Source organism: Paramormyrops kingsleyae, chromosome 3, assembly GCF_048594095.1.
Source record: "Paramormyrops kingsleyae isolate MSU_618 chromosome 3, PKINGS_0.4, whole genome shotgun sequence".
Lineage (NCBI taxonomy): Eukaryota > Metazoa > Chordata > Actinopteri > Osteoglossiformes > Mormyridae > Paramormyrops > Paramormyrops kingsleyae.
The window spans coordinates 17,220,408-17,234,818 of record NC_132799.1 but is presented as its reverse complement, the minus strand read 5'-3'; the positions used below and the strand labels follow the sequence as shown (position 1 = coordinate 17,234,818).

Sequence of the window (14,411 nt, the reverse complement as noted above, 5' to 3'; positions counted from 1 at the left end):
GTGTGAAAAATCCCGGTGCTGAATGGGAACAGGGTGCCATAATTCCTCATTTTGCGATGAATTCCGGAAATAAATGAAAGGAAGGTATACGGCCTCTGATTTCCCCATGCTAGTAACCTTTGTGGGTGTGAGTGTGTTTGGGGTTAATGAAATATGAAAACATCACTGAAGATTCTTCCCACCCAGTTTTTTATCCTCCCTTTTCCGATTGTCGATCTGAAAGTGTCAAAATCAAAGTGCCCTCTAAGAAGCGTTTGCTTCAGGACGCGGGGGACTTTCAAAAATGCACGTCTCGCGGCTCTCATTTCCACCTCACTGCGCGACACTCGACGAGGCCTCTCCAAACAGAAAGGAAAGGCGGACTGTGATTGTTTTTTCCTCTTTTTCTCATTAACTTAAGAAGGAGCGATTGGTGGGGGTGCGGCTGGGGCTGGGGTGGGGGTGATGGGGGGCGCTCACCTCGCCGTAGGGCTGCGTCGCTGTGTCACGGGGAGAAATTCTTCCTGCATACATTATTTATGAGCAGAGATGAATTAAAGATGACCTCTGTAAAGCTGCAAAGTAGCAGCTTTGTTTACTGCGCCTGTGAATGATTCTGTTAGGTTTGCCAACGACCCGAAGGGATCGTGATGTTCAGTCTGCCGCGCTCTCCCTCACGGCCGTGTCACATCAAGGAGGGTTCTGATCTGCACACCCTCGCAAATGGGAGGGGGGGGGGGGGGGGTCACCCCATTCACAGCCCTGCATGGTAAACCGAAACTGCAGCCACCCAGGGCCACGTGTGAGAACATTGAAAGACTTCAGCATAAGGTGCCCTGACAGAACTACAGACTTCTTAACTCCTGAACAGAGGCCTACAACTTTCCTTTATTGCGTGGTTTCACGATCTCTGCCTAAGGAGAGGCGTGTACAGTTCAGTTTGAACTGCTGTGCATTTAGAGGACTAAGCTGGGGTTACCATGGCAAACAACACGGAGTGTACTGCAGTAGCAGAAGGATTCCACTGTCTAACTGCAGCATCAGGGTCAGCAAGTCCAGGTCCCTCCTCATTTGGGCCTGAATCTCACATCCATGGTAACAGTGTCAGGGCCTGTCAGACACACCACTTTTCAGACAGTTCCCAACACACCTTTGCCTCTTTCGATACTGGGTGAGTATTTCAAAGGCTGTCAGTGCCATGGAAGAAGAGAGGGAGTATGTGGAGATTGAGAGAAGACAGGTAAGCCCTTTTATTTTAATCTTCACCATTTCTCTACATCTTAGCTGGTATAAAGAAATTCAAATAGTTTTAAATTCCCTTAAAGCGGCATTCAATGTTAAACATCAAAATAGCACTGCACATTTTCGTCCCTGAATATTTAAGCATACTCGTATCATATCTGTATGGCGTTACACTAAAAAAAATAACATTGAGTGAATATCCTGCCAAAACTCTGACAAACATATTAAGTGAAGAAGAGCTCACACAAAGAAAAGCAGGTGTCTAGATAGCTAATGTGATGGAGGAACAGCATGTGGGCTTAATGCAAGTTTCGGAGGCGGAGCTCATGTGCTGCATTCTGACATCTTTATGCACCTTGCAGCTTGCATTATAATTATGCAGTGCCGCTCCGATATCCCACGGCCTGTCTGTAACAGAAAAACATGCCAGTGCCAGACTAATTGCATTTGTGATGCTAATTCTGTTGTGGATCAGAGGTGTGTGGGGCCTCACCCTGTAAATGGGGTTAGGGCACAGGCATTCAGGACGCCGTCCTTCACTCGTCCAGGATGACGGCTGCTCCCTGGCCCACTCCCTTGAGTGATCTAGGCACTGTGGTCTCCGGGGAAAGGGGCAGGTGCTTGTGACATTACGGGCTGCCAGGTGGGCATGATGAAATAAAACAATCAGGGTGTGCTTATGGCTTCCTTTACTCCTTCCCACATTCAGAGCAAGAAATAATCTAATGTTAAGCTAAGTATGTATCTGAATGTACTCCCCAGTCCCCTGTGCCTATAGTGTTAAGCTAAATGTGTAACTGAATGTATTCCACAGACCCCTGTGCCTATAGTGTTAAGCTAAATGTGTAACTGAATGTATTCCACAGACCCCTGTGCCTATAGTGTTAAGCTAAATGTGTAACTGAATGTATTCCACAGACCCCTATGTAGGGTTGCCACCTGCCCCTTATATGGGACAGTTCTGTATAATGTGGGACACCACAGTTTATTTTTCGATATGGGGTGATTCTGTATTACAAGAGACAGGTGGCAACCCTACCCATGTGCCTGTAGCATTAAGCTAAGAGTGCAGCTGAATGTGCTCACAGACCCCTGTGCCTGTAGCATTAAGCTAAGAGTGCAGCTGAATGTGCTCACAGACCCCTGTGCCTGTAGCATTAAGCTAAGAGTATAACTGAATGTGCTCACAGACCCCTGTGCCTGTAGCATTAAGCTAAGAGTGCAGCTGAATGTGCTCACAGACCCCTGTGCCTGTAGCATTAAGCTAAGAGTGCAGCTGAATGTGCTCACAGACCCCTGTGCCTGTAGCATTAAGCTAAGAGTATAACTGAATGTGCTCACAGACCCCTGTGCCTGTAGCATTAAGCTAAGAGTATAACTGAATGTGCTCACAGACCCCTGTGCCTGTAGCATTAAGCTAAGAGTATAACTGAATGTGCTCACAGACCCCTGTGCCTGTAGCATTAAGCTAAGAGTGTAACTGAACGTGCTCCACAGACCCCTGTGCCTGTAGCATTAAGCTAAGAGTGCAGCTGAACGTGCTCCACAGACCCCTGTGCCTGTAGCATTAAGCTAAGAGTGTAATTTGAATGTACTCCCCAGCTAAGACTGTGGTTAGGTCTTCTCTGTTAGCATCTATTTTTTTTTCCAAGGTTAGGTTTTTTTATTTATTCATTCCTCTGGATTATTATACCTGTATGTTCTGTCTGGATGATAGTTAAAGTTTTGACGTGTATCTCCTGGCTGATGTCACACCCCCAAGATGGCACCATCCTGCTTCGGGGCACCATTATGGATGCTGGGGTCTGAACGGGGCCACCTGTGCAGCAGGGAACCCCAGGCATAATTACACTGCCGTGCCTGGATCTCTGTGGGTGAGGAAAACGCGGCAGGTGCCAGACAGAGACGGAGAGGTGCCAGACTTAGACGGCAGGGAGCAAAATAAAGAGGAACAGAGGAACCATAAAAAGCAGCCGACACGACCGGGCCTGTAAATGAGCTCTCAGCTGCCAGTCGGCAAGAGCTGCGCCTGTGTTGGGCCAGCCCGAGCACTGTTTGGGTTCCTGATTCATGGAGCTCACAGTCTCCCCAGTACTGACTTTACTGAATTTGGGTGCCTACATTATGGAGCTCACATCTTCTTCAGTATAGGGTTTAATTTTCTTACATTGTGTTAGTGTGATAATACTGATAAGGCAGTGGTCAGACTGAATGGTGACTTTGTATGTTGCTTAAGCAGAGATAGCTAGAGAGTGTTTACCTTACTGGTGCCCCAGCAGCCACCACCGGAGGGGGTCCAGGGGCTGATCCTCCCAAGAAAGATTTTCAGCAGAGGCAGAAGGCCGATGATGTGTGTGCACACATAAGCAAGCCGTCGGTTGGTTTTTAATGGGGTTATCCTTCTGGTTTCTGTCTGAAACTGGCATAAGCCGGCATTCTGTCAGCCATGAAAGAAGCAACTCGCTGAAACAGCTGTGAAATGGGACCCTGAGGTCATGGTTCAGACACATACTGGGCCTGCACGTCCCTGTTTATTTTTGTGGATTTTATTCCAATGCCCGGTATTGTTAGAGACGACAATGATGTACTACGTAGCATGAAGAAGTAACACGCCCTGTCAAACCACATGTGGATAAGAGGCCTTGGCCAAAGAGCCAGAGAATTACCCCTGTTGTTGTTCACATAAATAAATCATACAAATGGGGTTATGTTCCAGATCCCAGTGGCTTTTCCTCTATCCCATAGTAAATGTGAATCAGAAAACAACAAATCCTCCAACTCCGGACAGACTCCACGGTATCTGTCCCCAGTCCCAGATTTGGTTTGTGATTGGCCCGAGAGCAGTGGATCATTCGCCTTCTGCTCTCATCTGCATTTTCCACGAGCTAGGGCCCCAGAGATCAGTCGAGCATCCTTGAAAGTTCGGATCAATGCTGGCTTTTTAGTATTCTTTCCACCTCTAGGTCCATCCTTCAGTCCTTTGGCCCAGTCGGCTGACTTGCGAGATTGTGCCCTGGAAGAACTGATAACTCGCACATTCGATGGTTAGAGCACTTGCACACATACACCTGGATGGCCATTTGCATTCTTGCTCTATTGACAGTGGAGGTATCAAGTGGGTACCAGGCTGAACCCAGAGCTCCCAAAGTCGTCTGCTGTTGTGGGAGAAGGGGGACCTCATTTGGCTATATGTTCAAGTATCTAAAATAGGGTTCTCAATTTCTGGTTTTGTAGGGCCAGTCTGCAACACAGTTTGCAGCTTTCCCTGCTCAAATACACCTATTAAACCTGGCAATTAACTGGTGAGCTGAATAAGGTGTGTTTGAGCAGGAAAATCGGTGTAGACCCAAATTGGGGAACCCTGGTCTAAAACTTAATGTCAGCTGTTATACTGTCACTCTCTAACTCACTAATTTTATTATTGATGTAAGACTAAATGTGTAATTTTAACATTGCCGCACTTGTACTTGCTGTGAAATGAGTGTGGCCATGTACCCGCAGAGCTCATGCCTGAAATATTTTGGCATGGCGTAGCTCATTGACAGGCACGGCAAGGCCAGTAGCCGCGGTCACCACGAGCGCCGTCGTGACGTCTTTCAGAGCCGGAGCCCATGGGGAGTCAGAGCTGCGGAAGCCAGGCTCTGACGCACTGGAAAGAGATCACAGTCCGTGTTTCCTCTCTCTGCGAAGATGCCTTTACCTCTCAGTGGAAACTCTTAACACATCTGCATGCTCACGTCGAGTTCAGAAGGACCTCACAGAAGGTGCGACAGCAGGGAGCAGCCAGTTTGCGTTTAAACAAATAAAAATAAACCGTTTGGGCATAGTGTGTCAGAAACTGGGATGCTTGACACAAATGCACATGCTGCTCCTCCTTTCTCGGCTTCAGAAGCATTTATGGTTATCTGTCTCCCTCTTGTGGCGAAGTAAATTCATTACAATTCAATAGATAAAAAGAATAGGAATAAGAACATTATAATGTAATTTATTGCCTTTGATACTTCAACATTTAAGCATCAGAAACATTAAGTAGCATGCCTTAATGCCAATGTTTTGGCAAAAGTTTATTAGGTAGAAGGGGAAGTTGCAGTGACATAAAGGAAATTGCATTGAAATTTAAGGTTTTGCCAGGTATGATCTATCTTTATAATAAGTGCTTTAAATTCACCTTCAGGTCTCAGAGGATATGTACAACCAAACGTTCTCAATGAACGCATGCCAATTTGATATATGTTGACTGACTGATTGATTAATGGACTTGGTTATTGGTTGGTCAGCTTTGTTTATCCCCATAGATGTGAGACCTGAGTAAATGATTTTTCCCACCACAGTGGGGAGATTGTTAAAAGTGCCGAGGAAGGATTTCCTGTCCTCGGCACTAGGGTAGTGCCGTCCTGGAAAATCTCCTGGAAAGCGCTAACAGCAGCAGCCTGGGGAAAGGAGCTGAGCCGCGGCTCTGTGGGCTTGTGACGAGCATTTCCATTTCTCCACCACAGAGGAATGGGCTGGGTTGGGGGAGGGATCTAACCACCTTGTTATTCCTCAGACGTGTCTTAATTCCACTGTGCGAAGGTGGTCACAAGATTAGGGGGAAGAGATTATGATATGTGTAGGATGTGTTTTTGTTTACCTTATCAGCTGGAGTTAGACTTGTTAATTCCTTGCGACTCCTTTATCGTGATGGAAAGCGTGACACAGATTTGCACCCCGGCTTCCTTACCATAGTGGCCCGCAGTTTTTTTTAAGCGTTTTTTTTTTTTTTGGTTCAGTTCGTTTCCACTAAACGATGCAGCAGGAATGTCATAAAACGTGTGTTTTAGGAGGGGGGGGGGGGGTTTGCTGCGGTCCTTTCTCTGTGCGCTCACGGCCCTGGCCCCCGCGGAGCTGTGCGTTAACCGCTCTCTGGACTGTCCTGCAGGCAAGGGTCCGGAGACCATTTTTGCCGGCTCTAATCTGAATGATAACGAGTGGCACACGGTACGTGTGGTCAGAAGGGGGAAGAGCCTGAAGCTGACCGTGGATGAGCTGCAGCCCGTGGAAGGTACTCCCCCTCCACCGCCTCCTTTTCCACTGCTAACTCCCCCTTGCCCCTGCTGATTTTTTTCTCTCAGGGGTGGTAAGGTGGCATGATGTTCATCCCCATGGCTGGCAGCCTCCTTTGTGAAAAGAGAGGCATCACCAGGCCATCGATGTGTCAGATCACTGTGTATTTCAAAACAAGGGGAGAGCACACCTTCAGTCATCCACGTGAAATAATATAAAGGATGTATGACAGAGTCAGGGGACAGAAAGCAGTGTGAATCAGAGGGACAGAGATACTATGAAACATTATGAAGGTGGAGGCCAGTTCAAAGCTCTTGTCCATTATGTGTTTAACCAATGAACAGGCATGGATTTCAGATTAGCTTACCTCTCTGGCAAAGTGTGTAAGACAATACATAAATAGCTGTTTCACATGTTGGAAGGAAATCATGTTTGGTTTTAGATAAACTGCTGCTATTTAGCAATCCAGTCAACCAAGAGTGCTATTTCACCCCATTAATGCTGACCCTGAAAACTTCCTGATTTCTGTGTGTAAAATACTTTTTGCTGCCATCTATTAGTTAGGAATTGAGTTCACGTGCCTCAATTGCAGCTGAGGTATTTTTGTTGATCTTTTCTGAATTGCTGCTCTAGTACCGTCCATAAATCTAAAATTCCAGCAGGATCTTCCTGTGTCAGTGTAGGAGTGTCTCAGGCACCGTGTTGGGCACCACATTCTTGGAATGGCTGCTCAGGGTTTGAGAAGGTCCCTTTGATATCCATTCTGGCTTTGGGAATGCTTGTTGTTGACTTCAGTCTTACATTTGTTCTGCGAGTGACTGTTACTTCCCCCCTCCCTTCCCTCCACCCAAGCTCAAATGACAGGTGACCACACACAGCTGGAGTTCCACAACATCGAGACGGGCATCGTGACAGAGAAACGTCATATGTCCATGGTGCCGTCCAACTTCATCGGGCACCTGCAGAGCCTGACCTTCAATGGAATGGCCTACATCGACCTCTGCAAGAATGGCGACATCGACTACTGCGAGCTCAATGCCATGATTGGCTTCAAGAACATCATTGCTGACCCTGTGACCTTCAAGTCTCGCTCCAGCTACATATCGCTGACCACTCTTCAGGCCTACTACACCATGCACCTCTTCTTCCAGTTCAAGACCACCTCCTCCGACGGCCTCATCCTGTACAACAGCGGGGATGGCAACGACTTCATCGTGGTGGAGCTGGTCAAGGGGTAGGTGGGATTTCCAGAGCACAGCTTTGCTGGGGTTCCTTTTCAAGTGCAGTCCCGACAGCCATGAACAGTACACCATCAAGTTAGTTATGCTGTTAGGTTTTCACTGGGCAGGTCCTTGCTTTCTGATGAATCAATTAAATGAGTTCTGGCAAAGGCCTTGCACAAAATAGGATAGAGACAGTGTACCTGTGTACTTTATTTCAGGTAGATTTGTGAGGGGATAAATGAGAAGGCGTGATGGCAGGTTCCAGGGTGGGGGTTGTTATTTATGGTAGTCATTCGTCAACGAGACCCTTTAGCCAACATGTTTATGGGATGCCTGGTGACAGGTACCTGCATTATGTATGGGACCTTGGAAACGGGCCAAGCCTCATCAAGGGGAATTCCAACAAGCCACTCAACGACAACCACTGGCACAACGTGATGATCTCCCGTGATGCCAACAACCTGCACACAGTCAAGATTGACACCAAGGTCACCACGCAGATCTCATCAGGGGCGAAGAACCTAGACCTGAAAGGTACGTGGGAGATCCTCTCGCTTATGGGAGGAAAGGGGACATTAACAGTTACCCAGAGGACAATATATCTATGATTCTATACTGTACATACAAACCAATTTATGTTTGTGTTTGGCATTATCCCCAAATGGCTTAAGCTGCATACCCAGTGGGATCAGGCTGTATAAAGTGGAAAGCCATAAAAGATTCAGACAAACAATAACATGGCATAACAAACATGAAATACTGGAATTAATACTGGAAGTGTGGACAAAGTAATTCCACCAACCGCATTAGTGAGGCTCCCATCTAAGAAGGGAACTGAACTCTATGGCAAAAGCAGGTCTGAAGGAAAGTTGGGTGACAGGGAAAGTTGTTATGCCTGGCTTTTATATGAGCTGAGGCTGGCAGGGCCCACCTGACAGTCAGGCAGCACCAGGGTGATGGTTTCACCTCGCCTTTAGACTTAATGGATGCTGACTGCAGGCACACAAAGGCGGGTAGCCTTCCAGTGCCAGGGCCTCGATGGGGAAGGTGAGGCTTTCATGTAAGAGTGAACTGCAGTCATTAGGGGTGTCTCTCGGGGAGAGATACTGTCACATTTTAGCTGCTTAGATATTTCTCATTTTCACTGGAAATCTGTGTTATGAAATCAGGTCGGGCCGCACCAAGTTACGGTTAAACAGTCGTGGGTGCCATGGTCATCACAATGCAGTTTCCCATCAAGAAAAGCTGAAAATGATTTGAAGGATCCAGAGGCTGTATCATTCCCTCATCTATTCTGACTAAAATCACATATTTTTTTATCTCCACCACAAGGGGGCAGTAGTGCCACGTGTTGCAAAGCGCAAACGGCACTCTTTTTCTTCACCCCCAGAGAGCTGAGATAAAATGTGTGTCTAGCATCCTTCTCCATATGTGTCTTCTGCCCCAGGCGACCTGTACATCGGAGGGCTGGCCAAGGAGATGTACAGGGACCTGCCCAAGCTGGTGCATGCCAAAGACGGCTTCCAGGGGTGCCTGGCGTCGGTGGACCTGAACGGGCGCCTGCCGGACCTGATGTCAGACGCCCTGGCTTGCGTAGGGCAGATCGAGAGGGGTTGTGAAGGTGAGGAAGAGCGACCTCCAGCCTCCGAGTCTGACTGCCTTGTAGCAGGTGCCCCCTGCCCCCACCCCTGTCCTGGTCCTCATTGCCATGATGTGCCCTTGCTAAGCACCTCACCTGCCAGGGTGAGGTGCCTTTAATCACGTGTCAAATGTCGGACAGAGGAAATGTGTTTGTGTGCCTTTGTGTGACTGTCACGGGTTATTAGGTAATGTGTTATCCTGCTGCTGTAGGATGTAGTGGTAGGAGCACAGTGCCAGCTAACTGCTGGTTTATCTGAAATGTGAACTGTCTGGATTTCCTCTGTATCTCTGTTTTTATACTGTCATTTTATACTTTTGCATTTATGTGTTTCTGCATAGGCCAGAACGTTCCTTATTTTCATCATAGGGGCTTACCAATGTTTCTTAAATCAAGTAATGGACGTTATTAAACTTCAGCTGTACAGTCAAATCAGGAGAGAACCGGACAGCATCCAGACAAATTGCCAGCGCTCCCATGGCCCCCCAGCTCCACTCAGCCATGTGTTCAGTCACATGATGAGTGATCAGCCTTCCCATAGGTCCTGGCACAGCACAGTTATTTGAAGTACCGTTCACCAAATGACGTCTAGGAAATCGAGCGTCTAAAATCAATAAATAAAACATAAGTTGCAATTCCAGCGTATTATCCGGGTTCCATTTCTTTACAATCGAATTACGTCCATTTGCGCATCAGTATTATTAGTGTTCTCCTCCGTTTCATCTGCGTTTGACTCTGTATTTATGAATGCCAGATGAATCGGGCTGTTTGCCAGCAACGGACCTTGTGAATTATGTATGATGTTTTTGTTGCATGTGTTGAATTATTATTCTGTTTGAATTGCATGCACAATAACCATTTGTTTTTTTTTTGTCATGATCATTTTTGTGGTTTTAATTTCATGTGTCTCACTGCGTCAGGTCCAATTTCAGCTCCTTATTTGTTGTGAAAAGCTACAAATGCCCCCCCAACATCTCCTCTTATAATGGAGCTCGTAACTCTTTGTTAGGCTGTTGGCTTTCGCTCTTTCCCTCGACGACGTCGTATAACGGTGTCTGGACTCATTGTCATTGGCGTCATTTGCCACCATCATCGCCTCTGACTTCATATCCACAAAAAATAACTCATTGTCAGTTCAGAATTTTCTAGGTGTTGTATTTAAAAAAATTCTTTAAATGTACGAGTTTTTCGTTGTTAAGGTTTTTTTTGTTTTTTGTCTACATGCTCAAGTCGCGCTACATGAGTGCAGTCCTCCAAAGCTACAAACTGTCCCGTCTTCCATTCACTCCTCCTTCCACCTCTCATGCTGGCACATTTATCTTGTTTTCCTCTGTCTTCCTCCTCTTCCTCCTCTTTTCCCCATTTCATTGCCTCCTCTCTGCACAGCTCTTCCTGTCTCTCTCTTCCTCCCTCTTTCCGTATGATTTGATGCAAACCGCTGACATTTCAGTGCTTTACTAACATTTGATATATTTTGCCTTCTTTTCCTTCTTTTTCCTTTCGTTTTGCTGACAAAAGTCTCTGTGATGAAAGCTGGCTTGCAAGGTAGATAGCCGCCCGGCCTGCTGGCCTCTAATCCCGCTTCCCGCTCACACACTCGTTTCTGCAACGAAGATTCGCAGTTAAATCTGTGCGGAAGTCACTTTTATCTTCTGCTAAATGAATGTCTTGCTGAGGCGTGGTGACTGCCGGCGCGTGACGACTGTCTCGTGTCGGTGTCCGGGGTGGGGTGGGGGTTTAGCCTCCGGGAACCTCCCGCATCATGGTCACCTTGGTGTCCCCCTGCTTATTTTCTCCTGTTTTCCATCCACGTCTTTTGCCCCTTCCTCGTATAACTCCAGTTCTGGTCTCTCTTTTCACGGCACGCTTTCTGTTTGGCTGTCAGCCGCATGCCGTGTCCGGTCCGACTTGAAGCACCACCCCTACAGAGCCCCCCCCCCATTTGTTTATGTAGATACCCGTTGGCAAGCCCATGTCGTCAGTCTAAAAGCATTCCTGCTAGATGAGTATGCTGCTTACTTCAGTCCTAATAATAAAATATCAGATGCTAATGAGGCAATAAAAACGTATGTGTGGAATGACTTCAGCTGGTTAAATTTGCTCAGGAATGTGACTCATTCCTGAGCAACATATATAACAAGTCAGCAGTTAAACTATTTCCGTTCACGTGTTCTGCTTTGTACCACCCAACGTGGAAGCTGTTCTATTAATGAACCCATGATGCATTATCCCAGATGACAGACTCTTAACAAATCCATATTAATATTGATAATCTGTCCATTCATCTTTGAATTGCTTATGTATGGACTGACGGGGAGGCCCTGGGCTTTTCTCAGGCAGCATAGGGCACAAGGCAGGGAGGGAAGGCAGCCCACACACCCAGGGCATGAAATAATAATAATAATAATAATAATAATAATGGTCAGTCTCCAGTGTGGCTGGAACCTGACCAGGAAAATCAGTTTCGATGGTAGATGATCATGATGGTAGATGGTGCATATAATGGAATTGAATTTGATTTTGTGTGTTTAGATCTCCCAACACATCACATACTGATAATGCCCTCAAGATGGATGATGGCATCCACACTAGTACACGTTCATCCCACCACCATTCGGACATGAACTGTGGGCAGCTAATGCTGATTGCTGGAGAAGAGGTTGGGTCCCGTGAACCACCTGTTTTATTGGAATGACCATCAGCCAATGACAGTACTGCACTGCTCCTGGTGCCCTTACGGAAAGATATCAGCCAACATGGAGTCAGCTCCAGGGGGAGTTTGCTGTACAGGACAATGACTATTGTCAGTGTTACTGCAATCATTAGAAAACAAGATCAACCAAAAACTCTCTTTTTCCCAGTGCGTCCTAGTGGGATTGGGCACACTGTAGAGTGATATTGTCCATCAATCTGTCTTGGCGTGGTCCCTGGTCGCTGGTCTTGCTCCTCTTCACAGGTTCCTCCAGAAACTTCTTTTCCAAGATCTTGAGGGAGAGTTCAGTGGAAGTTAGTTGGGATGAACAGACCTGTGCACACACCTGCCACAAAAGAATAAAAATAATAAACTAACAACATTAAACAGTTAACAATATTAAAAATAATGAGAGAAAATATAAGTAGTATTTAAACCTGGTTAAATCGTTTATAAACAGGAGATTCCTGATTTGTCTGTTTTAAGTATGTGTGTGTGTGTGTGGAGTGTGACTGTGTCCATGTTGTGGGGGGGGAGGGGGGGGGTTTAGAAATGGGGGTGCAGTGTGGATAGACGTGATGTGACTGTCGTTGAGGCCACAGCCCAAGTCCTACAGAAATGACAACGAAAGCAAGCAATCTCTCTCGTGTTGAGGCATGAAGCCTTGGGGTCATCACACTGAGCGTGTGCGAACCCAGGGGCGGCCAGGCGCTCCTCGGGGTGCATGGAGCTTGCACGCGTGCGTGTGTGTTCACGTGCATGTGTTCGCCACGTCAGTCAGAGCTCGCTCTGTGTGTCTGCTGCGCGTCTGCCCATGGCTGCCCTCAGGTGTGTGATTTTGAACATAGAAGCCTGTCCAAAACCCTACGAGTCTGTGAAGCCTCTCCCCCCCCACCCCGATACTCTACGTGCACTGGATCTCTTGGTGTGATGTCGAGCTACAGTAACAGCATCTGTGGCATTGTCAGGTCTGATGTTGAGAGGATTTCAGCTGAAGCTGAGGTGTCACTGTGGCCTGGGCTTAAGGGGGGGCTTTAGGGGGGCTCTCAAATCCCGGTGAATGATCCCGGTTCCTCCTCCTGTCCCCAACTAGGCCCTAGCACGACCTGCCAGGAGGACTCCTGTGCCAACCAGGGCGTCTGCCTGCAGCAGTGGGAGGGCTTCACCTGCGACTGCAGCATGACCTCCTTCGGAGGGCCGCTCTGCAACGACGGTGAGTCACACCTCACTTCCTGTTCGCCACCGTGACACCGGAATATGCTGATCTTGCTTAATATCCTTTTTCCTTATTGGATGAAAAGCATATTGAGAATAAAATTCTCTTAATTGGTTTGCTGTTCACGCTAAGCCTGTCTTAACACTGGTTTTATGGAGGTGCACGAAGATGCATCGGTGTGGCCCCGACTGTTTGGCACATTACATTCAGCCTCAATTTTCTTAGGAAATTTTCCTTCAGAGTCACGTGTGAAGGTAAGTATTGTGACACATTGTTTTTGCCGCCTCAGAGAGCCTGTACTCTCCACGCGTCCTTCACTTTCCATCGCCACGGTGCTGTCGCCTTATGGTTCTCGCAGTGGTCCCACCCAGCCTTCATAAGGGAGTCCTTCATCGGCTTCACCCCCCTTGCACCTTTTCCCCATGTGACTCCATGTGTCAGATGGTAACGAGCTGAAAGGTTTCTCTGCCCCTAAATCTCAGACCGTGTGATTTTAAACTGTGAACTGGGGGGGGAGGGGGGGGCTGATTACATGAGTGCTACTTAAGAAGCAGTATATTGTTAGTCCTCTCTGAGCATCAGGGCTTTCGTATGGAAAAGGTAAATATAAGACTGTAGGCACTATGCTGCCAGGTGCGGATAATTCACACAGATGTCCCTTCGTGTTCAGTGGTGCCGGAGTTGACAGGAAGGCACGCAGCCACGCTGATCAAGGCATCGCGGCAGGTGTTACCACCAAAGCCCGCGACAGAGCTTTATTTAGCCTGCCCAGCTGTACCCCACAGTTAGCACCAGAGGGCACTATAGAGACATTTTTTGATGTGGCTGCCTCTTAAACTCAGACTGCAGAGATCTGATTCATTCCTTTTTAAAATCACATTGAATCTGATATTTGCACGGTTAAATATATGTGTGGCGGCAGGGTTAATTAGGTTATGATTCGTGGATTTTCACTTTTCAAAGCAACAGAAATGTGCCTGGGACTGACGATGGATGTTCCCTTGCACTCTAAAAATAAGTTAGTATTATATTAGTAATATTTTTGCCTGTAATTGAGTACAGCTGAAATTTTAGTAAAAATTGTATTACAGCCAGAGCAAATATGAACACATTTGGATGATTCCGTGTGGTACCGTTGCTGTGGTGAAAAGGCTGCAGGTAGGGTTCGCCTTTCCTTGTGTGCACATCGGGCTCTCGTTTGAGCTGCGCGACGCCCCGATAAACTGGCACGATGACCTTTCCTCCCACATCGCTGCTCTGTTTCTTGCCATGTCAGCCACGTATCTCTCACCAAAATGAGGGGTCCGTTTTAAATCCTGGGCTGCCTGGCTGCATGAATCGCCCTTTAATAAGGGGATTCAGCGCACAGTTTGTGTG

General features: G+C 47.2%; 1 protein-coding gene across 20 annotated transcripts in view; it reads left to right on the top strand.

Moving 5' to 3' along the window:
* Positions 1 to 14,411, top strand: part of LOC111848816 (neurexin-1a) — a 249,977-nt gene that overhangs the window by 115,098 nt on the left and 120,468 nt on the right. For all 20 annotated transcript variants that reach the window (XM_023821107.2, XM_023821125.2, XM_023821124.2 and 17 more), the window contains 5 exons: positions 6,140 to 6,262; positions 7,117 to 7,498; positions 7,831 to 8,021; positions 8,935 to 9,108; positions 12,912 to 13,031. In XM_023821107.2, the coding sequence (XP_023676875.1) occupies positions 6,140 to 6,262; positions 7,117 to 7,498; positions 7,831 to 8,021; positions 8,935 to 9,108; positions 12,912 to 13,031 (990 nt within the window). The remainder of the gene's footprint in view (positions 1 to 6,139; positions 6,263 to 7,116; positions 7,499 to 7,830; positions 8,022 to 8,934; positions 9,109 to 12,911; positions 13,032 to 14,411) is intronic.